The sequence below is a fragment of the Muscardinus avellanarius genome, assembly GCF_963383645.1.
Source record: "Muscardinus avellanarius genome assembly, chromosome: 13".
In the NCBI taxonomy this organism is placed as follows: domain Eukaryota; kingdom Metazoa; phylum Chordata; class Mammalia; order Rodentia; family Gliridae; genus Muscardinus; species Muscardinus avellanarius.
In genome coordinates, this window is record NC_137799.1 from 81,769,370 (window position 1) to 81,794,927 (window position 25,558).

The 25,558-nt window shown below is 34.5% G+C and overlaps 1 protein-coding gene across 1 annotated transcript in view; it reads left to right on the forward strand.

The window, feature by feature from the left end:
- VPS13A (vacuolar protein sorting 13 homolog A) overlaps nucleotides 1–25,558 on the forward strand; it is a gene marked incomplete at both ends in the record, with an annotated part of 250,174 nt that overhangs the window by 35,464 nt on the left and 189,152 nt on the right. The window contains 12 exon segments of the mRNA XM_080708999.1: nucleotides 1,855–1,964; nucleotides 10,273–10,332; nucleotides 12,972–13,031; nucleotides 13,217–13,297; nucleotides 13,905–13,962; nucleotides 14,498–14,625; nucleotides 14,811–14,917; nucleotides 15,671–15,842; nucleotides 17,988–18,050; nucleotides 18,543–18,672; nucleotides 19,395–19,489; nucleotides 20,025–20,167. Of these exon segments, the coding sequence (XP_080565125.1) occupies nucleotides 1,855–1,964; nucleotides 10,273–10,332; nucleotides 12,972–13,031; nucleotides 13,217–13,297; nucleotides 13,905–13,962; nucleotides 14,498–14,625; nucleotides 14,811–14,917; nucleotides 15,671–15,842; nucleotides 17,988–18,050; nucleotides 18,543–18,672; nucleotides 19,395–19,489; nucleotides 20,025–20,167 (1,207 nt within the window).

Genomic DNA, 25,558 nt, shown 5'->3' on the forward strand with positions numbered 1-25,558 from the left:
GTTAAAAAAAAAACAAACAACAACAACGAATAAAAAATTGGGCTGAGGGTGTAACTCGAAGATAGAATGCTCCTGGGTTCAATCCCCAGCGCCCCCCAAACACACACACACACAAAAAAAAAAAAAAAAGAAGGGAAGAAAGAGACCTTCTAGAGCACATAGGCATGTTAATAAGAGACATGTAGAAAGGTTATTGGTTGAGGAAAATGATAACTAATTTATAATAATTCTCATCTGTCCTATTGTGAATTTATCCCATAAAAATTACTTGGCAAGACATAGACATGCATCTGTTTTTTTTATAAAGTAGTAGTTTTATTCAGAGGTCGAGCTATATTGACAGAGGAAGATGGAAAAGAGCAAAGTACGTAAAGGTATGGGTAAAATACTGTATAAGAAGCCTCCCTGTATCTGTGGAGCATACATTACAAGACACTCAGTGAGTACATGAAATTTGGGATAGTGTTGAACCCTGTACACAACACACTGTGTGTTTTTTTCCTGTAATATGGTCCTGTGATAAGTTTTAACTTCTAAATTAGGCATAGTAAGAGATTAGCAATAATAATTGTAACAGTAGCTATAATAATGTACTGTTAGTCAAGTTAGGTGAATGCAGTCTCTTTTTTTTCATTTATTTTATATATAGTGGTTCTGCGGGTAGAATGCTCTGCTTCTGAGCTACACTCCCAGCCCTTTTTATTTTTTTGTTTGGAAATAGGGCCGTACTAAGTTGTAGAGGGCCTCACTGAATTGCTGAAGCTGTCCTTGAACATGCGGTCCTCCTGTCTCAGCTTCTCAAGTACTGGGATTACAGGCGTGTGCCACTGTGCCCAGCCATTCTCTCTTTTGAGAAAATTAAGACAGATATTAATATTTTTTGGACCATGGTTGACTGCAACTAACTGAAACCATGGAAAGCAAAGTGGTAGATAAGAGGAGATTGTTATATTGCATACTCTGAGCTTCATAAGGAATTAGAAGGAAGCTAGTGGGTAAAGGAAGCAATATTTAATATTTATTGACATGACCAAATTTATAAGGCCAAAGGATTTTATCATGTATTGAGGAGACTCAACAATTAAAATACGGTCTTCTGTTTTCAAAGCACTTCTCTTCTGTGGTATTCACTGAATTATCCAGTTCTTTTGTATTCACATATATTCACCTAAATTTCGTGCTCATTAACTTTAAGGCCTCCTGGGCTATCTGAATATGGGAATATACACTATTAGAAGAAAAGAAAGGGACTATGTATATTGGTAATATAGATAATTAAAGGGATAATTAGTGGTTACTAAGGCATATTAAAAAAATTAGAATCCTCAATTCTTTTTTTTCGGTTCCCCTGGAAAGTATTGAAACTGGAGATATTATTTTCTTAAAGTAAAACATGGTGAACTTCCTTCATACTTTTTTGAAAGGGGAAGATCTTAAAATTTCCTGTTTTATATCATCAAAGGGAAGAACATACTGTATTTAACTATTTTATATATTTAAGCACAAGCAACTTATAGTATCCCTAGTTTTGAGAGGAATTTCTTGCTTTGCTGCTATTCTCTTACCAAATAGTCTTCCTTGTTTCTGTTATACTCAGGAATAATTAACATATAAATTACAAAATTTAATCCCTGCAGATTTCACATAATTGACTTTAGTCTTATTCAATAAAAAATTAGCTTTTGAAAAAGTTGTGCATTTCATTGGTTGTCTTTAAAAGTGTTTTGGTGTGAAAAACTCTTGAAAAGCAAACTATCAGTGTTCTATTTACAAACTATTTTTATTTAATAAGACATTGTAAAGTGTTACCTCAATATAAAACTATTTATAGGGTATAATTTTTATTCATTGTAGAAGAACAATGGCAGGAGAAACAGGACACATTTACAGAAAAATTAATTACTCAGATCATAAAAAATCTTCAAGTGAAAATTTCCAATATCCATGTTCGTTATGAAGATGATGTAAGTATTTTAATAATATTAAAGATATATTCATATGTAAGTCACTTTACTACTACTTGGTACTTTATATTTGCTTTATATTAAATGCTGGGAGGTGGAGAGAGCAAGAGCTGAAGATGACGTGATCTTTCTTTTTATAATTATGTTGTAATTATCAGTCCTTAGTAGTAAGTGGTTAGTTACAATTTCCTAAACTGATCAAAACTCAGTGAAGGAAAATGCCTTGAGAATTGGTGAATTTCATATTATGTGTTTATTTTTAGTTCAATAAAATTTTATCTTATTTTTGTGCTGGGGATTGAGCATTGGGGCATTCTACTGCCAAGCTGCATTTCCAGCCTTCTCCTTTTCCTTTTTGTTTTTTCCTTTTTGTTTTTTCTTTTTCCTTTTCTTTTTTTCTTTTCCTTTTTTGGTGGTACTGGAGATTGAACCCAGAGGCATTCTACCTCCGAGCTACACCTCCATCTCTATTATTTATCCTTTATTTAGAAACAGGGTCTCACTAAGTTGTGGAGGGCCTAACTAAATAGCTGAGGCTGGCTGCAAAACTGCAATCTTCCTGTTTCAGCCTCTCAAGTACTGGGATTACAAGTGTGTGCCACCACACCCAGCTCCCAGATTTTTCTTTTCTTTTTATAAAATTTTTTATTGGTGCACTGTATTCATATATCATAATGTGGTAAAAAAAACTTGTGGGCATACATGTACACATCACCCATTTAGCCCGTACCCAATTCCTATCCCATCTCTCCTTCCCATGCTTGGCTTAGTGGTTAACTTCAATATGTTTAAGTACATTGTTTACTTTAGAGAATTTCCTTCTTCTCCCCTACATCCCCTCATTTAGGTTATCGTGTTTGCTCCTGTATAGGATTTCCTTTTTCATTTGGAGTTCCTCCTATGACACATTTCTCCTTAGTTTTCACATATCAGGGAAAGCATCTGATTTCTTATTTTTTGTGACTGACTGACTAATCTCACTTAGCATAATGTCCTCCAGTTCCATCCATTTTCTGGAAAATGATGTAATTGTGTTTTTTTTTTATGGCTGAGTAAAATTCCATTGTATACATATCCCGCAGTTTTGTAATCCATTCATCTGTTGATAGAAATCTTGGCTGGTTTCATAGTTTGGCAATGGTGAATTGTGCAGCTATGAACATAGATATGCATGTATTAGTTTGGTAGTTTGGTTTTCTTTCTTTTGGGTAGATACCCAGCAGTGGTATTGCTGGATCAAATGGTAGATTTGTTCCCATTCTTCTGAGGATCCTCCATACTGTTTTCAAAAGTGGTTGCACTAATTTACAATGCCACCAACAATGTTTTAGAGTTCCCACTTCTCTACATCCTTGCCAGCATTTGTTGTTATTTGTGTTTTGAATGATTGCCATTCTAGTTGGGATTAGGTGAAATCTCTTGGTAGTTTTGATTTGCATCTCTCTGATTGCCAATGATGTTGAACATTTTTTCATGCATTTATTGGCCATTTGAATTTCTTTTTTCGTGAAGTGTCCAATTTGTACACTTGCCCATTATTTGATTGAATTATTTGTTTTTTATTGTTGAGTGTCTTGAGTTCTCTGTATATTCTAGATATTATTCCTCTATCAGTGGTGTAGGTGGCAAAAATCTTCTCCCATTCTTTTGGCTCTCGATTGAAGTTCTTGACAGTTTCCTTTGCTCAACAGAAGCTCTTCAGTTTCATGCAATCCCACGTATTGATTCGCCTTTTAGTTTGTTGTGCCTTTGGGGTCTTGTTGAGAAAGTGTTTATCTGTGCCTATGTGTTGCAGTGTTGGACATATGCCTTCTTCAAGGAACCTCAAGGTCTCTGGTCTAATTTCCAAATGTTCGATCCATCTTGAATTGACTTGTGCAGGGTTAGAAAATGGGGTTTATATCCAGTTTTCTGCATATGGTTAACCAATTTTGCCAATACCATTTGTTGAACAGACTATCTTTCTTTCAGTGTATGATTTTGGCCCCTTTGTCAAAAATCAATTAGCTGTAAGTGTGTGGATTTGTTTCTGGGTCTTCTATTCTGCTCCATTGGTCTATGTATCTGTTTTTGTGCCAGTACCATGCTGGTTTTTTTTTTTTTAATTACAATGGCCTTGTAGTATAATTTAAAGTCAGGTATTGTGATTCCTCCTGCATGGTTTTTGTTGCTGAGAACTACTCTGGCTATTCTGTGGTTTTTGTTGATGCAAATGAATTTAAGGACTGATTTTTTATGTCTGTGAGGAATAATCTTGGTAATTTAATGGGCATTGCATTAAATCTATAGATCACTTTTGGAAGTATCGCCTGTTTGTTTTTTGGTGGTACTGGGTTCCTGGAAACCCTTGTACCTCCAGGCTACACTCCCAGACCTATTTTTGATGTATTTTTTTTTTTTTTTTTAATATAGAAACAGGGTCTCCAAAGCCAGCTAGGCTGGCTTTGAACTTGTGCGATCCTCCTGTCTCTGCCTCCCAAGTGCAGGGATTACAAGCGTGCTCCACCACACCCAGCAGTATGGCCATTTTTCTTTTTTTGGTGATACTGGGGTTCCTGGAAACCTTTTTACTTCCAGGCTATACTCCAGACCTATTTTATTTATATATATATATATATTTGGAAACGGTCTCCTAAGCCAGCGAGGCTGGCTACGAACCTGCATGATCCTTCTGTCTCCACCTCCCAAGCGCGGGATTACAAGCATGCACCACCACACCTGGCTAGTATGGCCATTTTAATGATATTTATTCTGTCTATTCATGAACATGAGCATGGAAGATCTTTTCATCTTCTGAGATCTTCTGTTTCCTTTTTCAGTGTTTTATAATTTTCTTTGTAGAGATCTTTTAACTCCTTGGTTAAATTTATTCCTAAATATTTTATATTTTTGTGGGAAATCCTGAGTGGGAATGTTTTCTGAATTACTTTTTCAGTGGATTTATGGTTGGTGTACAGAAAAGCTTCTGATTTTTTTTTTTTTTTTTTTTTTTGGTGGTACTGAGGGTAGAACCCAGAGGCTTTCTACCTCCAGGCTATACTCCCAGACGAATTTACATTTTATTTGGAAACAGGGTCTCACTAAGTTGCTGAGAGCCTCACTAAGTAGCTGAGGCTGGCTTCGAACCTGCGCGATCCTCCTGTCTCAGCCTCCCAAGCGCGGGGATTACAAGCGTGCGCCACCACGCCCGGCTAGTTTGTTAGGTTTTCTAAATATAGTATCATTTCATCTGCAAATAGTACAAGTTTGAGTTCTTCTTTTCCTTGTACTCCTTTGATTTTTTTTTCTTGCCTCACTGCTCTGGCTACAGTCTCTAGTACTATATTGAAGGAAAGTGGTGATAATGGACATCCTTGTCTGGTTGCTGTTTTCAGGGGGAATTCTTTAAGTTTTTTCCATTTAATATTATGTTGGCTGTGGGCTTATTATAGATTGCCTTTATGATGTTGAGATATGTTTCTTCTCTTCCAGTTCTTTGCAGTGCTTTTATCATAAATGTATGTTGAATTTTATCAAATGCTTTTTCGTGTCTATTGAAATGATCATGTGATTTTTGTCTTTGGTTCTGTTTATAAGCTGAATTACATGGATTGATTTTCGTATGTTGAACCATCCTTGCATCCTTGAGAGGAACCCTACCTGTTCATGGTGTATGATTTTTTTTTTTTATGTGGTTTTGAATGAGTGTTGCTAATATTTTGTTTGTTAGTTTTGCATCCAAATTCATCAGAGATATATACTTACAGTTTTCCTTTTTTGAACTTTTTTTATTTGGTTTTGATATTAGTGTGATGTTGGCTTCATAGAATGTATTTGGGAGAGTCCTGCTTTTTTCTATTTCACGAAATAGTTTGAGGAGTATTGCGGTTAGCTCTTCTATAAAGGTTTTAAATAATTAACTTGGGAAACCATCTGGTCTTGGGCTTTTCTTTGATGGTAGGCTCTTTATTGCTGTTTCAATCTCTTTGATTGCTATTGGTTGATTTAAATTTTCTATTCTTTCTTGACTCACTTTAGGAAGGTTGTATTTATCTAGAAAGTTGTGAATTTCCTTCCGATTTTCCATTTTGTTGGAGCATAGTTTTTCAAAGTAGTTTCTGATAATTCTCTAGATTACTACACTGTCAGTAATGTATCCTTTTTCATCTCTTATTTTCATAATTTGGGTTAATTCTTTTTTATTTAGGTTGGCTAGTGGTTTATCTTGTTAATTTTTTTTTTCTTTTGGTGGTAGTGGGGTTCCTGGAAACCCTTCTACCTCCGGGCAACACTCCCAGACCCATTGTTATATTTTTATTTGGAAACAGGGTCTCTTAAGCTAGAGGGGCTGGATTCGAACTTGCTTGATCTTCCTGTCTCCTCCTCCCAAGCGCGGGAATTACAAGCATGCACCACCATGCCTGGCCTTGTTAATTTTTTTGAGAAACTAGCTTTTGGTTTTGTTTATTTTCTGTATTTTTTTTATTCTCTACTTTGTTAATTTCTGCTTTGATTTAATAATTTCCTGTTTTTCTAGCTTTGGGGTTAGATTGTTCCTGTTTCTCAAGGGCTTTGAGGCATGTCGTTTGGCCATTTATTCGAAGATTTTCTGTTTTTCTTATGTGAGCACTCAGTGCTATAAATATTCCTCTTAATACTACCTTCAAAGTGTCCCAGAGGTTTTGATATGTTGTATCTTTATTTTTGTTTCTAGAACTTTCTTGATTGCTCCTCTTACGTCTTCTATGACCCATTCTTCATTCAGAAATGTGGTGTTCAGTCTCCACATATTTATGTTGCTTCTCTGGGTCTTCTTATAGTTGATTTCTAGTTTCATTCCATTATGGTCTGAAAAGACACAGGGAAGTATGTAAAATTTTTTGAATTTGCTAGTGCTCATTTTGAGGCCCAGGATGTGATCTATTTTGGAGAAGGTTCCGTGAGCAGCTGAGAAAAATGTAAACTCTGCTGTAGTTGGGTGAAATATTCTCTATATCTCCATCAGGTCCATTTGATTAATGGTGTTCTTTAGGTCTGAGGCTTCTTTACTGACCTTTTGTCTGGAAGATCGGTCTAATAGTGTAAGAGGGGTGTTGAAGTCTCCCAATATTCTTGTATTGGGATTTATGTGTGACTTCATGTCACAAAGAGTTTGATTTATGAAAGTAGCTACACCTATGTTTGAGGCCTAGATGTTGATTATTGTTATTTCCTCTTCCCGGATTATTCCTTTTACCAGTAAAATATGACCTTCTTTGTCTCTTCTAATAAGTTTGGGCTTGAAGTCTAACTTGACTGATATCATAGTTGCTACTCCTGCTTGCCTTCGAGTTACATTAACATGAATTACCTTGCTCCAGCCTTTTACCTTGAGTTTGTTCCTATCTTCACTTGTAAGTGTATTTCTTGCAAGCAGCAGATAAATGCATTCTGGTTTTTAATTCACTTTGCCACTTTATGTCTTTTTATTGGGGAGTTGAGGCCATTTACATTCAGAGTGATTATTGAGAGATGATTTTTAATTCCTAACATATTTAGATTTTATTTCTGTTTGAGATACTGTTTATTCTTCTTTGTTTAATTGTCTGCTGAATGGAAATTCTTGTTTCTCTGGTTGTGGCGTGTATTACCTATTTCTTCTTTGTAGTTAATCTCCTTGAGTATTTTCTCTGGTGCTGGTTTTGAAGATATAAATTCCTTCAGTTTCTGTTTGTCATGGAAGCTTCTTATTTCCCCATGTAATTTGAAAATTAGTTTTGCTGGGTAGGAAATTTTTGGCTGGAAGTTGTTTTCTTTCAGAGTTTGGAATATGTTACTCTAGGCCCTTCTGGCTTTCATGACTTGGTTTGGGAAATCTGGAGTGCTTCTAATTGGTTTGCCTCTGAATGTCACTTGGCCTTGTTTTTGTTGCTTTTAGGATTCCCTTCTTTGCTTGTACATTGGTCATTTTGACTATTATGTGGCGTGGGGAACCTTTTCTCTGATCTTGTCTAAAGGGAGTTCTATAAGTTCCTGAACCTGTGTATTGACCTCTTGCTCTATGTTTGGGAAATTATCTATTACTTCTTTGAAGATATTATTGATCCCTTTGGTTTCACTTTTTTTTCCCTCTTCTATTCCGATTATTCTTAGGTTAGCTCTCTTAAAATGGACCCAGATTTCTTCAATGTCAAATTCCTACTGTCGAATTGTTTTTTCTAAGTTATAAACTATGCATTCATTTTTGGAGTGATCATTTTCTAGGAGTGAGATTCTATTCCATGTGGTCTAATTGATTGTTTCTAATTTGATGCCTTTACTTCAATGATTGCATCCTTTATTTTTTTCAGACTTTCTCTAAATTATATTTGAAAGTCCTATATTATTTCTACAGTTACATTTCTGACTTGATCTTCTGGAGATCTCTGCATTTTTGTGTTATCAGGTTCTGCTATTGTAGGGTTGTGGAATCTCTTTGCTCCATTGTTGTTCCTCCTTCTTATGATTTCTGAAGTTTGTGCCTTCTCTGTGTTCTTCTCCAGGTCACCACGACTTCACTTATGTTGCTCTGGATCTCTGGAGTTTGTGGCAATCTTAGCCGCCACTACTCCTTTACTAGGTTGTATCACAAAGTCTCAGATCCAGGCAGTTAGTTGAGGCTGCGCAAGACCCTGGGGGCACCAGGCTGGGCATTTTCCTACGGGGAATTGTGACTAGGGTGTGGTATCTCTGCCACTACTACTCCTTCACTGGGTTGAATTGCAGTATCTCAGATCCATGTAGTTTATCAAAGCTGCACAAGTCCCTGGGGGTGCAGCGCTGGGATATCTCCTTTAGGGGCTGCAATTTCACTTAACGTTTTTGGTGTGCACTAGTGTGGAGCTCTCACAGGCTTGGTAAACTTTGCCACTGCTGCTGGCAATATGGCTCCACCGCTATGCCCTTGGCCCTGAGGCTGGCGTATTTATTTTCTGGTTTTAAGGTCCACTCTGAATCCCTGGAGGGTGTGATGAGGTTGGCCGCTGGAAGATTTAGATGGTCTTTGCGCTGAAAGAACTGCTGAATTACAACCAACTAATTCGCAGCTGCTCACTTCAGCTCCTTTTTTACCCTTTCCTCTCTGGAGCCTGGTACTGTGAGGCAAGATGGTGCCAACATGGCTCCTGCTGCCGCAAGGCGGGCAGTTTCTTTTCTGCTCTCTGTTTGTTCTTCTAGTCTTCTTTCTCTCTGTTTCTTGTATTTATAGTTTTATTTCTCTACTGATAGTATTTTCTGGCAATGTAAAGGGTTGATTTTGTGGCAGTAGAGATCAAGTGTTAACAGGACTCGTAAACGCTGCTTTTCTCAGTTGCCATCTTCCCAGAAGTCTCTGTATGTATTTTTTCAGTGACTTTGCAACAAAGAAATTCCCAGCATTTTCTTAAAATTTTTTTTTTTACTTTGAAACATGGTCTTACTAAGTAGCTGAGGCTGGCTTAGCCTTATCCTCTTGTGTCAGCCTCCCAATTACATGTGTGCACCACCATGCCCAGTTTACATGTTTTAAATATGCTTTTAAAACTTTTTTGTTTTGCCAGGTTTGGTGAACGCGTGTTTATAATCGCCATACTTGGGAGGCTGAGACAGCAGGATTGCAGGTTCACAGCCAATCTCAGCACTTAGTGAGACCCTATTTCCAAATAAAAAAGAAAAATGGGTCTGGGGTATAGTCCAGTGGTAGAAGGCCCCTGGGTCCACTCCTAGTACCACATACATTTTTTTCTTTTTTTTATCCTTTTAATTTTTGGTACTGTGGATTGAACATAGAGGCATTCTACCTCTGAGCTATGTCTGCAGCTCTCTTATTTTTTTATTTGGAAACAGGGTCTGACTAAATTGCTGAGGGCATTTCTAAGTTGCTGAGGCTGGACTTGAACCTTTAATCCTCTTGTCTTAACCTCTCAAGTTCAGGGATTACAGGACATTATGCTAAGCTGTTTTTATCTCCCAGAAAGAGAATTAGTTTAGGAATCAGTAGACTAGACTTCTCTAATTGTTTGATCTTAATTATTAAGATTATTATTCTCACAAACATAATTATTTGCTTTTAGTATTATTGCATCATTCTTTCCTGTGGACTTTTTATAAACTGAAAGTGTTCAGATGTAGTATTATAATCCAACACTAACACATTATATACTTAGTATTTTACTTGTTTTTGGAAAACTGTAGGAACAAACATTATTCTGAAAAGTAGTAAAATGTTTTTGAATATTTGAAATAGAGTATTTCACAGAAAAGTTCACTTTTTCTATAAAGTGAAATTTGTTCAACTGCTAAAAAATCTGAGGTTTACTTTTTTCTTTTTTAGATCACAAATCGAGACAAACCACTATCATTTGGAATTTCCCTTCAAAATCTCAGCATGCAGGTACTTCATTTTAAAAAGAAACTTAGCCACATTTAATTGTGCAGTATAGTTACTCAAAGTACTGATTATTGTTAGTATATGCTGATATGAGAAACATTTATGCAGTTGCTTACATAGAATTAGTATGGAAAGGGCACAGGCAGGACTGGAATTAAGGAGTATGTGGATTCACATTTAAAAACTGGTTGGAAATCAAATTCAGTTTAAAATATAAGGACCTATTTTTGGTAATTACAGTGTTATTTTCAGTAAGTATAAAATAAAACAAATAAATAATAGGTTCTGAAACTTTGACAAGTCTTGAAAAAGATTTCATTTCTTCATCATCATTATTATTGTTGCATATTTTCTTTGTAGTTTCAAAATTATGGAACTTTAAAAAGATAGGTGCATCCGGACGTGGTGGCGCACGCTTGTAATCCCTGCGCTGGGGAGGCTGAGATAGGATTGCACGGGTTCGAAGCCAGCCTCAGCTGCTTAGTGAGGCTTTCAGCAACTTAGTGAGACCCTGTTTCCAAATAAAATATAAAAAAGGTCTGGGAGTATAGCCCAGAGGTAGAAAGCCTCTGGGTTCCACCCCCAGTACCACCAAAAAAAAAAAAAAAAAAATAGGTGCACATAGAAAATTATGAAACATTTGTTTGCATCAAGAATGAAAGATTATTGAATTTCTCATTTGCTCTAAATCTTAAATAATTTTTGGTAATAAACTTAACAGATCAAGTTTAAATTCCTATTGTTCTTTATTTCTACCCTGCTCTCTTCTTCTAAATATTGTTTTCATTTTTTTAAATATTAAAAAAGCCACAACCAGTAACTTTTCTGATACCTCCTGCCTACAACCCTAAAGGTCAGAAGGGTTGTGAGGCCCTATTTTGCAGTCTGTATTCATATTGAAAACCAAGATCAAGCACACTTTTGCCCTTCTCCTCCATGGGAGGTTTCTGTCCTCCCTGAGCTGCCTTAGGAGACCTGCCTTACCCTTTAATAGGTGTACCGCCCCAATCAAACTTTCCACCTGGCACTGTCCCTGGAGTGGGTTGTGCCCAGCTTCAAGTGTGGCCGGGCTAAATATCCTCTTTCAAAATTTATGTTTATGAAAAAATGTAGATTTTTAGAAGTTTATGTTAAAATTTCTTTTTACTTCAATATGTTGTTTTAAACTTACTTGGGTTTTTTTGGGGTGGTACTGGGGTTCCTGGAAGCCCTTCTACCATCGGCCTACACTCCCAGACCTGTTTTTAATTTTTTTATTTGGAAACAGGGTCTCCTAAGCCAGCACGCACGGCTGGCTTCAAACCTGCGCGATCCTCCTGTCTCTGCCTCCCAGGCGCGAGGATTATAAGCCTGCGCCACCACGCCCGGCCTTACTTGTTTTTTCACATGTAATTTTAGTTCAACTCCCATATGATATTTCATTATGTGGTTGCGTATCTGTATCTATTGTGTTTTGTGTATGATTTCTTTTATTTTTAATTTTTGGTACTTGAATTTCAACCCAGGAGCATTCTACCTCTGTGCTATACCCCAGCCTTATTTTATTTTTCATTTTGAAACAGGATCTCAAAAACTTACTGAGGGCCTCAATAAGTTGCTGAGGCTGACTGTTAACCTATGATCCTCCTGTCTCAGGCCTTCAAGTACTGGGATTACAGGCTTGTGCAGCACACCTGGCTATTATTTGCTCTTTTTTTTTGGTGTACTGGGGTTACTGGAAACCCTTCTACCTCCGGGCTGTACTCCCAGATCTATTTTTTATACTTTATAAATTTGGAAACAGGGTCTCTTAAGCCAGCACAGCTGGCTTCGAACCTGCGGGATCCTCCTGTCTCCGCCTCCCAAGTGCGGGTATTACAAGTGTGCGCCACCACGCCCGGCTATTATTTGCTTTTAAAACATGCTTCTACTGCAGTGAGAAAAAAGAAAAGCCAAATGAAAACTTACTCTATTAAGTGGATAGGATAAGTTGTTAAATACTGCTGCTAGCCTAAAAAATAAAGACAATATACTTCTATTCCCTTTCTCAGTGGCTTCTGATTTCTCTTAGAAAAAAGTATAATTTTCTTTCTATAGTTTATAAACCCTTTGTAATCTGACCCCAAATAACATATCTGGTTTCTCTTCTATTCTTTGTGTTGTATTCTGCAGCCATGCTGAACTACTTCAGTTCCTTGAACCTGTCATATTTGCATACCTTTGGTCCTTTTTACCAACTCTTTCTGCCCTGAATAATATTCATTACTGTCTTTAGAATCAGCATACTCATGTCCTGTATTAATTAGGTTAATCATAATACTATGCTTTTAGATATAATTTTTTAGTTTGTTATATTAGGTTAGTCTCCATTTTATGTGGTGAACCCAAGTTTTTGCTATATTCTTTTAGCTGTTTGGTTAATGTCTGTGGTGTCGCTTATCTATTTGTAATTGCTTATTTTTCTTTTTACTTTTTTTTTTTTGACCATCAATAAGTTCCTTGGAAGTAGAGAGTTTCTTTTGATCTGTTAATTGTCTTCAATTGAATGATATGTTTTTAAAGGCATTTTTATGGGAAATTAGTCTTAGGGTATGATAGAAAATAACTTATTACCTTACCATTTTAAATATGATGATCTTCTTACTACTTTTTTTTCTTTTCAGACAACTGATCAAAACTGGGTTCCATGTTTACATGATGAAACTGAGAAACTAGTTCGTAAGGTAAAATAATACTAACCAATGGACTTGTTGAGAGTTTTAGAAAGATAAATGATAATATACACATAGATAAGGATTTATGTTTATTAACAGTGATATAGCTTTCTTATTAGAGGCTTCTGAAAATGGCCTTATGTTCAAAATGCTTACAAAAAATGAGATATGTAATAAACCTTACTTGTTTTCAGTTAATCCGACTGGATAATCTTTTTGCCTATTGGAATGTGAAGTCTCAGATGTTTTATCTTAATGATTACGATGAATCATTGGTGAGTAAATTTGATAGGTATATATATATATATGCATATATATTTGTTGTCATATCTTGTATAAGGTATAATTGTCAGTAATTATATCTTTATAGGTTAAAATGCATTAGAATTTGTAGAAATAGTTGAATTACACACATTTAGATGCACATGTATGCACATGCATGCACATGCACACATTTTGATAGCTTCTAGAGCATCATTTTATAGAAAGTTAATGATGCGTTGTTGACTCTAATATTTTGCTATAGCTGAGTCCTTCTAAGTTTATTTTTTGATAACTTTTACAAATATTTCTTATGCAGATAATAGAAATCTGTAGGTAAAGATATATTGGCATGAGCCAATATATTACAAGCATGGTGGCACAGGCTTGTAATCCCAGCATTTGGGAGGCTGAGACAGGAGGATCGTGGTTTTAATATAGCCTCAGCAACTTAGGCCCTTTTCAACTCAGTGATACCCTGTTTCAAAATAAAGAAAAATTAGGACTTGGGGTGTAGCTCAGAGGTAGAATACCTCCAGTATTCCAGGTAGAATATCCCCAGTACTGCGAGAGAGGCATGAGTATAAATAAAAACAATTTAAACAATTTGTCTTTTAATAGGACAACTTGAAGACTGGCATTGTCAATGAAAATATTGTTCCAATTGGTTATGATTTTGGTAAGTGTATTCCATAAAACATTTATCAGAACATTTTACGAATATGCAGTTTATACTTTAATCACTTAAGAAATAAAAATAAAATAGGTCTTAATAACTGTAACAACAAAAAAAGCTGACAGTGACATTTTCACAAGGCATGGATGGAAGCGAGGACCTGCAGCAAAGGGAGGCCAGGGAACAGGTGGCAGGGCAGTGAAGGCAGGTTCAGGGAGATGGGCTCACCAGCTCCTAGGCCTGCTTATTTTTCTATTTTAGTTGGAGGTGAATTATGGAAGAAAGAACAAGATTTTTAAGTATTTATTTGAATAAATAAAAAAATTAAAGAAAAAGTATTTTTGAATCATAAATGAGTAAAAAGTGCTAGTCCTTAGGAATGATTAAAACAAGAAAAATATACTGTCATTTGCAAATTTGCTTATGATTTAATAATTGATGTCTGTCTAGATTCATTGTTTTAAGCTCGATTACCATAGTGTCTTGAGACTTTTGAAATATAACTGTGTTTAATTTTTAAATTTGTAATATTTTCTAGTATTTCGCCCCATATCTGCTAACGCCAAACTTCAAATGAATCGCCGATCAGATTTTGACTTTTCTGACCCCAAAATAAACCTGGATGTTGAGTTACATAACATAGCAATTGAATTCAATAAACCACAGGTAATTTTCTTTGATGAAATTTTAAATTGTGAGTAGTTATTTGATAAAAGAAAAATAAGATTTTAGATGTTTTTTTAAAAAATATATGGTAGCATTTCCTTAAAGTGTTGGTAATTTAACTTATATTTTCAACAAACAAAAATTTCAAAAAATTTAAAAGAGTTTTATATTTTTCCATTCTTTAGTATTTTAGTGTTATGGAGCTTCTTGAATCAGTTGATATGATGACTCAAAATCTACCATACAGGAAATTCAAACCTGATGTGCCTCTTCACTACCATGCCAGGGAATGGTAAAATGCCTTAAATTTTTATTTATTTATTGAGATTTTTATATGATTTAAAAATTTATGTTTTTTTTTCTTTAGTGCTTTTTAAGATATTATTTTTAAGATCTGATGTAGACTATATTTAAACTCATTTGTGGTTAGATACATGTGGCTGCTTTAGTTTGTTAGTTTGTTAATAAAATTAACTCAAGGAATTTTTTATACCAGAATTTGCAACTGAAGATAGTAAAATACCATCCTTTGCATTTACCATAGAGGAATCAGTATTTTTAGAATTATTAAAAATACATACTTGGTTTGTTTTTTAGCAGTGTCTTTTTCAAACTCACTAAACCTATATTACTAAATTTGTATTTTAAAACCTGAAAAGATTGTAAGAGTCTATGCACTATAGTCCCATTTTAAAATTCGGAAGTCTTATTATTCCATTTTTAAAGTTGTTCTCTAGAGTCTAGAAGTTCCAATTCTTTTAGATGACAACTTAAATTATTATTTAAGTGACTATAGTGGTACTTAATGGCCAATAGTTTTTGTGTAGAGCTATTTTTTTTTAACAAAATTGAATGATTTTGCTTATTTTTAGTTTAGAAAGAGGTAAGATTAATAATTAATTGGGTTAATACAAACAGGGTGAGGAAAAAGCAAGTGGTTAGGAACTATATCATTTTGCAGTCTTTATAGTAGTAGTGCCATATGGTTTCATACTATTGATTTGAAGGTATTCAGTGTGGGGTTTTCTTTTTGTTTCTTAACTAGGTGGGCTTATGCTATACATGGAATTCTTGAAGTTAATGTGTGCCCCAGCTTGCGGATGTGGTCCTGGAAGCATATTAGTGAACATAGACAAAAACTGAAGCAATATAAAGAACTGTATAAAAAAAAGTTAACAAATAAGAAGCCAGCTGGTGAAATTCTCACGTCTTTAAAGGTTAGCATTAAAAAAAAAATCATTGGATATTTTGTACTATGTAACTCTTTCTCAGTCTTTAGTGACTACTAATATTTACTAATTGTTATTTTTTTGTGTGTCTATGCTTTGTTTCCTATTTTTAGACTTTTATTTGTATCGCTGAGAATTGAACCCAAAGACATTCTATCTCCAAGCTCTACCCTCAGGCCTATTTTTTATTTTGTATTTGGAGAGAGGGTCTCAGTAAGTTGCAGGGGACCTTATCAGGTTGCTGAGGCTGGCTGTGAACCTATGATCTCCCTGACTCAGCCTCCCAAGTACTGGGTTTACAAGTGTACACTTCTGTGAGCCTTTAAAATTTAGTTTTTTGGTTTTTTTTTTTTTTTGGTGGTACTGGGGTTCCTGGAAACCCTTCTACTTCCGGGCTATACTCCCAAACCTATTTTATATTTTTATTTGGAAACAGGGTCTTTTAAGCCAGCAAGGCTGGCTTCGAACCTGCACAGTCCTCCTATCTTCACCTCCCAAGTGTAGGGATTACAAGTGTGCGCCACTACGCCCGGCAGTAGATTACTTTTAAAATGAGGAGATTTGGGTTTGTACCTTGAAGCCTCATTTTATGTCATTTTTAATGTCAAAAGGTAAATTATTTTCAAAATGTCTGTGTTGATGTCAAAAGCCTGAACTGTCACCATGATATTTTTTTTGTTACCATCTGACTGTGCATTAGTTTCCTGTCGTCTCTATCTGTAATGCTCCCTCTTTTACAGACATGCCTGTGCTCATATATCATCTATCTTTTCTCATCTCTGCCTATCCCAACTCTACTCATTTCTAACTTCTACTGAGTTCCATCTTCTACATGAACTTTCCAAATTTTTTTTCCCCATTTTGAACTTTCCACTTAATTCTTGTGATAGATCTGGATTTACCAGAAGCTTTATATTTAATTACTTGTCTTGAGATACTATTTTTATATTTGTGTTAATCTTTTTTAGCATGAGACATATTCTATTGGGGATAGTTTAAAAGATGGATGAAGTCCATCGGAAAGTGATTAAGAGGAATTAGACCCTTGAAATTAATGTAACAATTCAGAATCCAGAATGGATTTCCAATTAGAAACTCCCTGAAGATTGAGTTTTACTTTTCTTTTCAAGGTGGAAAACTTTCTGAAGACCTAGCTCAATTTCTGGAATAATTGGCTTTAAAGAATTTGTGGGTAGTTTCAGATTTTCTTACTTTTGACTCTTAACCTGAATCTGCTTTTTTGCTGAATAGTAGAACTCTGAATTGTTTTTAAGATAATGGTAGTAGGCTCATGGTTACCTCTTTTGGGATGGGATGGGGGCTTATGGATTGAGCATAAACTTGAGAATAATTATGGGAATGAATAGATAGGATGAAAGATTTAGCTTATCTCCATTTATTTAATATTCATAACAACTCTAAAAAGTCTAAAAGTTAAAACAAGTTTGAGCAAGTTTTAAGTGTGTTTAGGTCTACTTAGAATATCTTTTTTTTTTTTTTTTTTTACTTTTTTCAGGACTGGGTCTTGAACCCGGAGTGTTCAACCTCTTAGCTATATCTCTAGCCCTATTTTTTAATTCTTTATTTTGAAACAAGAGTCTCGCTAAGTTGCAAAGGGCCTTACTAAGTAGCTGAGGCTGGCTGTGACCTGTGATCCTCCTGTCTTAGTCTCCCATGTACTAGGATTACAAGTGTGTGATACTACACTTAGCTAACTTAGAATATCCTAATTATGACATACAAACTACATATAATATGAAGGATTTATAATTATATTTTTAGTTATAAATGACAGTTAATATATTTACTTTTAGCTGAAGTTTAAACAGTGCATGTATGTTATCTTTTAGTATGTGTCAGGAACTCATATAGTTTGTAATTCTTGTATGCATTGCACTTAGAGTCTTTTGTTTAGAAAATTACTCTCTTCTGCTAATAAAACTGATATATGTATATATGCCAACGTTGACTTTCAGAACTTATATTGGTGGATATTCTGTTTTGTGCTTCCTATCGTATCTTCTTTTGTGTAGAAACTTGACAAATTATACACTAAAGTTTGATAGATTTTATAGAATTATGAATGTGAACATTATTTATGTAAAGTGAACATACTTTTGTCTATATTTTCAGGAGTTGGAAAAAGCCTTGGATGTCTTTAATATAACTATCGCTAGACAACAGGCAGAAGTTGAGGTATTTCATACTATCTTTCAATTAGTAAGAATAAATCTAAATTTTCTATGAACATGACAGCTGCTGCATGGTCAGTATTGTGCTGTAAATGCTATTTTGTTAAACGGGATCAAATTTGTTTTTTTTCTGCAAAGAAATTTGGTTTTATTTTTTGCCACTTCCATTGATATGCAGATTTCTGTGGAAAAACAATTAATTGTATATAGTTGGGCTATTCCGCCAATACTGAGAATTAGTATGGAGGTGAAAGGACAGTTCTCTTTCTTTTTTTCTTTAAGCACTATTTTTTATAAGACAGTAGAGAGAACTTATATGGCAATCCTAAATTATTTTGTTAATGTTGCAGTTAATTGTATTCTCTTGTCAGTGTGCTTATTGTTAACACTCATTTACTCAAATAGCTACATTTGGGAAATAATCATGTTTCTATTTCTTTTAACTACTATAAAAAAAGGATAATTTGTCATGTATTTGAAAATTTATTCATTCCAGGCAAAGAAAGCTGGATACAAGATATATAAAGAAGGAGTAAAAGATCCAGAGGATAATAAAGGGTGGTTTAGTTGGATGTGGACTTGGTCGGAATCAAATGCTAAACAACAACCAGATGTTAAGCCTGGAAGTATGTCCATTTCATTTTACAGTAGTGTAGTTAATCATCAGTTGTGAAAATAAAGTTTTGCAGAAAGTTTTCTCTCTAACTAAATAGACATTGTAAGTATATACACATAATGATATAGTTTAAATTTAAAATCAAATAAATAAATAAAATCAAATAAGATCAAATAAATAAAAATTATTTAAAAAATCATGTTAATGCTTACCTAAAAGCTTTATGCCCAGATTGAGTACATACGGCATAGTAATAAATAAAAATTGCAAAATGTTATAGATCACTGTAAATTGTTTTTGAAATTGTTTCTTGGAAAGATTTTTGTTTCTTAACCAGATCATAGGCTTAGAGGCTTAGGGACTTAGGTGACCATCTTGTATCTATCATTTGTTGGTACTATGGCCATGGGAGTTAAGCTCTCTCTAGACTTCTGTTCTCCAAACTTTGTATGCTTAGTGTGTTTTTAGCATAGTGCCATTTGGTATTCAGTATAGTTAGCTATTTTTTGAGCTTTTGCTTAATTTAGAAATTTATACTGCTAAATTTATATGTTTAGTAATTTATGTTTTAGGAGAGTAATTTCTAAAAGTAGCAATGTCATTCTAATATTGGTACTTAAAATATTAGAAAAAGAAGGTAAGATTTGCATTTTACTTTTAAAGGCAGCTAAATGATGTTAGCTTTATATTGTTATTGGTTAAGAACACAAAACACTTTTTTATGATTTGCAGTTCTTGAAGAAATGTTGACACCTGAAGAAAAAATTTCACTCTATGAAGCTATTGGCTATAGTGAAACAGCAGTTGATCCAACTTTGCCCAAAACAGTAAGATACTTTCTTGGCTCACACTTCTGAGTTTAATGTTAGTTATGTCTGTTTTAATTCTTTTGGAAAATATGCCTCTAGCTTTTTTCTGTTTTTTTTTTTTTAGGGTCTATAAATATTTAATTTTTTCTTTTTTTGTGGTTCTGGGTATTGAATTCAGGGGCATTCTACCCCTGAGCTATACCCCAACCCTATTTTATTCTTTATTTTGAAACAGGATCTCACTAAGTTGTGCAGGACCTCACAAGTTGCTGAGGCTGGCTGCGAAACTGCGATCCTCCTGTCTCAGCCTCCCAAGTACTGGGATTACAAGTGTGTGCCATCATGCCTGGCTTAATATTTAATTTCTAAGGTAAGAATAAAAATTGTCTATTATTTTTTGTTGCTAATGTGATGATGATTCCATAATAGATAAAGGGTTGTTTTAAAAATAATTTGTGTTTTTTTTAATGAATAAACTATATTGAGTAAAATGATTTGTTGTGTTTATACTTGTGTATTTCTTTTTTATTTTGTTCTTCTGCTTATACTCTAGTTTGAAGCCATGAAGTTTTTTGTTCATTTGAAAAGTATGTCTATTGTTCTAAGAGAAAATAATCAAAAACCTGAGCTGATAGATATTGTAGTAGAAGAATTTAGCACTTTAATCGTGCAAAGACCAGGAGCACAAGCAATAAAGTAAGTATTAATTTACTTTTCTTTACAGGTTGAGTGTCCCAAATCTGAAAATCTAAAATCTGAAATGCTTCAAAATCCAAAACTTTGAGTGCTAACAATGCCACTAGTGGAACATTACACACCTGACCTTATGAGATGGGTGGTCAGTCAAAATGCAGGCACCCTAAAAATATTTTATAAGGTTACCTTTGGGCTCTGTAGAAGGTATATTTCAAATATAAATAAATTTCATGTTGAACTTGAATCCTATCCCCAAGATGCTGCATTATTTTTATGCAGATATTCCAAAATCTGAAAAACTCCAAAATCAGAAATACTTCTGGTCCCAAGCATTTCAGAGACAGGTTACTCAGCTCCATCTTAAAAGAAAAATTTTACTGTGAGGTTGAACTTTGTCAATCTTTCAGTCTTGTAAAGACTATGTGGTTTAATGTATCCTTTTGTGTTTGGGGAAACTTAGTTTTTTCCCCCCAGTAATATATGTGTATGTTTGGAATTATTAGTTATTAATCATAATATATATTCAATAGAGAACTGCATGTCAATGAAACATAGAAGGAACACTAAAGAAAAACACAGAAATAGTTGTACCATATATAAAGAAGCAATATTAACAATGTCGTTTTTAATCTGAAAATGTTTTTATTTTACCTTTGTTTTAAAGATAATTTTATTAAATATACAGTCATTGATTTTTCATAATTATATACTAGTTTCATGTTAATGTATTTCCAAGGATTTGCAGCCATCTCATTGCCTAATTCAAAGACATTTTTAACACTTTGAAAAGATACCCTGAACCTATTAGCAGTCATTTCCCAAAGCTCACTTTTCTCAATCCCTGGCTGGTAACAGCTAGCTTGCTGTCTGTATCTAAGGATTTTTCTGTTCTGGACATTTCAAATGAATGAAATCGGACAATATGTGGTCTTTTTTGTTTGGCTTTTTTCACTCAGCATGATCTTTTAAAGGTTTGTTCAAATGAATTGGTAGTTCATTCTTTTTTATTGTCTAATACTGTTCCATTATATGGATATATCACATTTTGTTTGTCCATTCATCATTTGGTACTTTGATACTTTTTGGCTATTAATATTCATGAACAAGATTTTATTTGATCTAGGTTTTAAGTTTCGTGGGTACATAGAGAGTAGTGGAATTGTTGCCTCATACGATAATCCATACATTTAACTTTTTGAGGAATTGCCATTTTGTTTTTCAAATCAGTTGCACTATTTTACACCACCAGTAGCATATAAAATTTCTAGTGTTTCATTTCCTTACCAGCACCTGTTATTATCTGTCCTTTTGATTAGAGCCATCTGAATGTCTGAGTCATTATAAATTAGTATCTTACTACGAATTTGATTTCCATTCTTTTAATGGCTAATGATATTGCACATCTTCTCTTGTGCTTATTGACCATTTTGTTTGCATATTTTCTTTGGAGAATTGTTTAAGTTCTCTTCTCAATTTTTTTGTTGTTATCTTTTTACTATTGAGTTTTAATAGTTCTTTTTATATTCTTTTTGTTTTTGTACTGGGCATCAAACTCAGGGGCATTCTACCTCTGAGCTATATCTCCAAGCCTTTTTTATGTTTTATTTTGAAACAGAAGGATTTTGCTAAGTAGTTGAGAGTCTTGCTAAGCTGCTAAGGCTAGATTCACATCTTCAACCTCCTCTCTCAGCCTTCAAAGTATGGGGATTACAGGTGTGCACCACCGTGCCCGTCTTCTTTATATCTTCTTGATGCCAGTGTCTTACTAAATAAAAAAAGATTCTCACTTTCTCCTGGTCAATGTATATTGATTGCATTTACTCTTAAAGAGATTACTGGTAGGCAAGAGCTTCTGCTCTCTTTCACTTTGTTTATTAAAGTGAAATCTTCCCTCTCAGATCAGGTATAGAAACCTTATTTCAAATTAATTTCTATCTCCTTTTTGGTATTTTTCACTTTATTGGTCAATATCAATATGCTTTTAATTAATTAAACATATTTTGTTAGTTATTTAAGTATGTTGATAATAAGTACTTTGAACTCTTTGTTCAGTTCAACATTTGGGCCCCTTCCAAGGCCCCTTCAAAAAGTCTGTTGCCAAGTATTTTTCTTGTGGGTTTGAGTTATACTTCCCTGATTCTGTGTATATATATTATAATGTGTTTATTTTTAATTTTTAAATTTTTTATGCTTTAATTGGTACATTATAGTCTCACATCATAATGTTAATAATGTTGACAATGACATACATGTACCACAGCTCTTGGTTGCCCCCCTCCCCTACCTCCCCAATTCCCTTCCTCCTAATATAAAGTATCCAGGTTGACGATGGTATATTCACATATATACACATAGTCAATGGTAGTATTTCCATTCATGAACCTCAGTCTTCTCCTTTCCCTACCCTTCCTTGCTGGCTCCACTGAATGTCTCCTCCATTATCTGGAGTCCCTATGGTATCTGAAATATTCCCTAGCTTGTGCATATTTGAGAAAGCATGACCCTTCACTTTCTGATTGGCTAATTTCACTTAACATTCTCTAGGTATTTTCATTTTCTTGCAAATGATGTAATTTTGTTCCTCCTTATTGCTAAGTAGAATTTCATTTTGTGGATATCCCATAATTTCTAATCCATTCATCTGTTGATGGATACCTAGGTTGGTTCCATAATTTGGTTATTATGAATTGTATTGCTGTGAACATGGCATTCTATATTACTATAGTTGTCTGGTTTCAACCCCTCTGAAAAGGCTGGGTGTGGTGGCGCATGCTTGTAATCCCAGCGCTTGGGAGGCTGAGACAGGAGGACCACACAGGTTTGAAGCCAGCCTCAGCTACTTAGTGAGGCTCTCAGCAACTTAGTGAGACTCTGTTTCCAAATAAAGTATAAAATAGGTCTGGGAGTATAGCCCGGAGGTAGAAAAGCCCCTGGGAAAGCTCAGACCCTCTGAAAAGATACCCAGGAGTGGTATTGTTGGATCATTTGGTGGATCTATTCCCATTTTTCTAAAGGAATCTCTACACTGATCTCCATAGTGGCTAAACTAGTTTGCACTTCTACCAGCAGTGTAGAAGAGTTCCTATTTCCCCACATCCTTGCCAACATTTATTGTTATTTGACTTCTTTATGATTGCCATTCTGATTGGGGTTAGATGGAATCTCAGTGTAGTTTTGAATTGCATCTCTGATTGCGAATGATTTTGAACATTTTTTTAATTTATCCATTAGCTATTTGTATCTCTTCTTTTGTGAAGTGTCCAGTTCAGTTGCCCACTTCTTGATTGGGTTGTTTTTCTAGTGTAAAGTTTTTTAAGTTCTTTGTATTTTCTAGATATTAGCCCTCTATCACAGTGGTGGTTGGTTAAGATATTCTCCCATTGTGTAGGCTTTTTCTTTAGACTCTTGATGATTTCCTTTGATGATCAGAAACTTTTTAGTTTGATACCATCTCACTTGTTAATTCTTGTTTTAATTTCCTGAGCTTTGGAGATCTTGTTGAGGAAGTTACTACCTATATGTTGAAGTGAACCTATGCCTTCCTCTAATAGCGTCACAGTCTCTGGTCTAACTTCCAGATCTTTGATTCATCTTGAGTTGATTTCTGTGCAGGGTGAGAGGTAAGGACTTATTTTCATGTTTTTTACAAATGGATAGCCAGTTTTTCTAGCACCATTTGTGAAAAGCCTGTTTTTTCTCCAACATGTGTATTTGACCCCTTTGTCAAAGAGCTGTTGACTATATGTGGATGTTTCTGTGTCTCCTGTTCTGTTCCACTGGTCTTTATGCTTGTTTTTGTGCCCAGTATCATGCTGTTTTAAATATAGCTCTCTAGTATAATTTGAAGTCAGGAATTGTGATGCCTCCTACTTGTTCCTTATTGTTGAGAATTGCTTTGGCTATTCTGGGTGTTTTATTCCTCCATATGAAATTTATGGCTGATTTTGATAGGTCTATGAAGAATGACAATGGTATTTTGATAGGGATTGCATTGATTCTGTAGGTCACTTTTGGTAGAATGGCCATTTTGATGATATTTATTCTGCCTTCCCAAAAATAAGGGAGATCGTTTCATCTCCCAGTGTCTTTTTCAATTTTTTCTTTAGTGTTTTATAATTTTTATTGGTAGAGATCTTTTACATCTTTGGTTAGGTTTATTCCTAGGTATTTTATTGGTTTTGAGGTTATTGAGGATAGATTTGTTTTCTGTATTTCTTTCTCTGTGGATTCATGGTTGACAAATAGAAAAGCTACTGATTTCTTTAGGTTTATTTTGTTTCGCACTACTTTGGTGAATGGTTATTCAACCCCAGTAGTCTTTTGGTTGAGTTTTGGGGTCTTCTAGATATAGGGTCATGTTATCTGCAAACAAAGATAATTTTAATTCTTTTCCTATTTGAATTCCTTTGATATCCTTCTATTGTCTTATTGCTGTTATAAGAGTCTCAAGGACTATATTGAAAAGAGTTACGATAATGGGCATCCTAGTGTTTTTCCTGATTTTAAAGGGAATTCTTGCAGTTTTTCCCCATTCAGTATAATGTTGGCTTTGGTTTTATTGTATATTGCCTTAATGATGTTGAGATATGTTCCTTCCATGCCAATTTTCTGCAGTGTTTTTAACATGAATGGGTGTTAGATTTTATCCAGTGTTTTTTCAGCATCTATTGATATGATCATGTGATTTTTGTTCTCAGTTCTATTTATGTGCTGAATAACATGTATTGATTTGTGTATGTTGAACCAGCCTTGCTTTCCTGAGATGAAACCAACTTGGTTGTGGTATACAACTTTCTTGATATGGTTTTGAATGTGCATGGGCTAGTATTTGTTTAGAATTTATGCATGTATGTTCATCAATGATACTGGTTTGTAATTTTCTTTTCTTGAGGTATCTTTATTTGGTTTTAGTATTAATATGATACTGGCCTCATAGAAGGATTATAGAAGAATTTCATCTCTTGAGTTCATGGAATAATTTATGAAGTATTGGGTTTAGTTCTTTCCTAAAAGTTTGTAGATTTCAGCTAGAAACCTGTCTGGACCTAGGTTTCTCTTTGATGGCCAGATTTTTATTACTTTATTTTTTTGCTTGGTATTGGTCGTTTTAGGTTTTATATATTCTCTTGATTCAATTTAGATAGGTTATATGTGCGTAGATCTGTGGATTTCTTTCATGTTTTCTAGTTTATTGGAATACACATTTTCAAGATAGTTTTTGATGATCCTCTGAATTTCCCCACTTTTGTGGTGATTTTGTTTCTGATTTTAATAATTTGTGTTAATTCTCTCCTTTTGGTTAAGTTAGCTAGGTGTTTGTTGATCTTGTTAATCCTTTCAAAGAACCAGCTTTTTGTTTCTTTAATTCTATTTTTTAATTTATTCTCTATT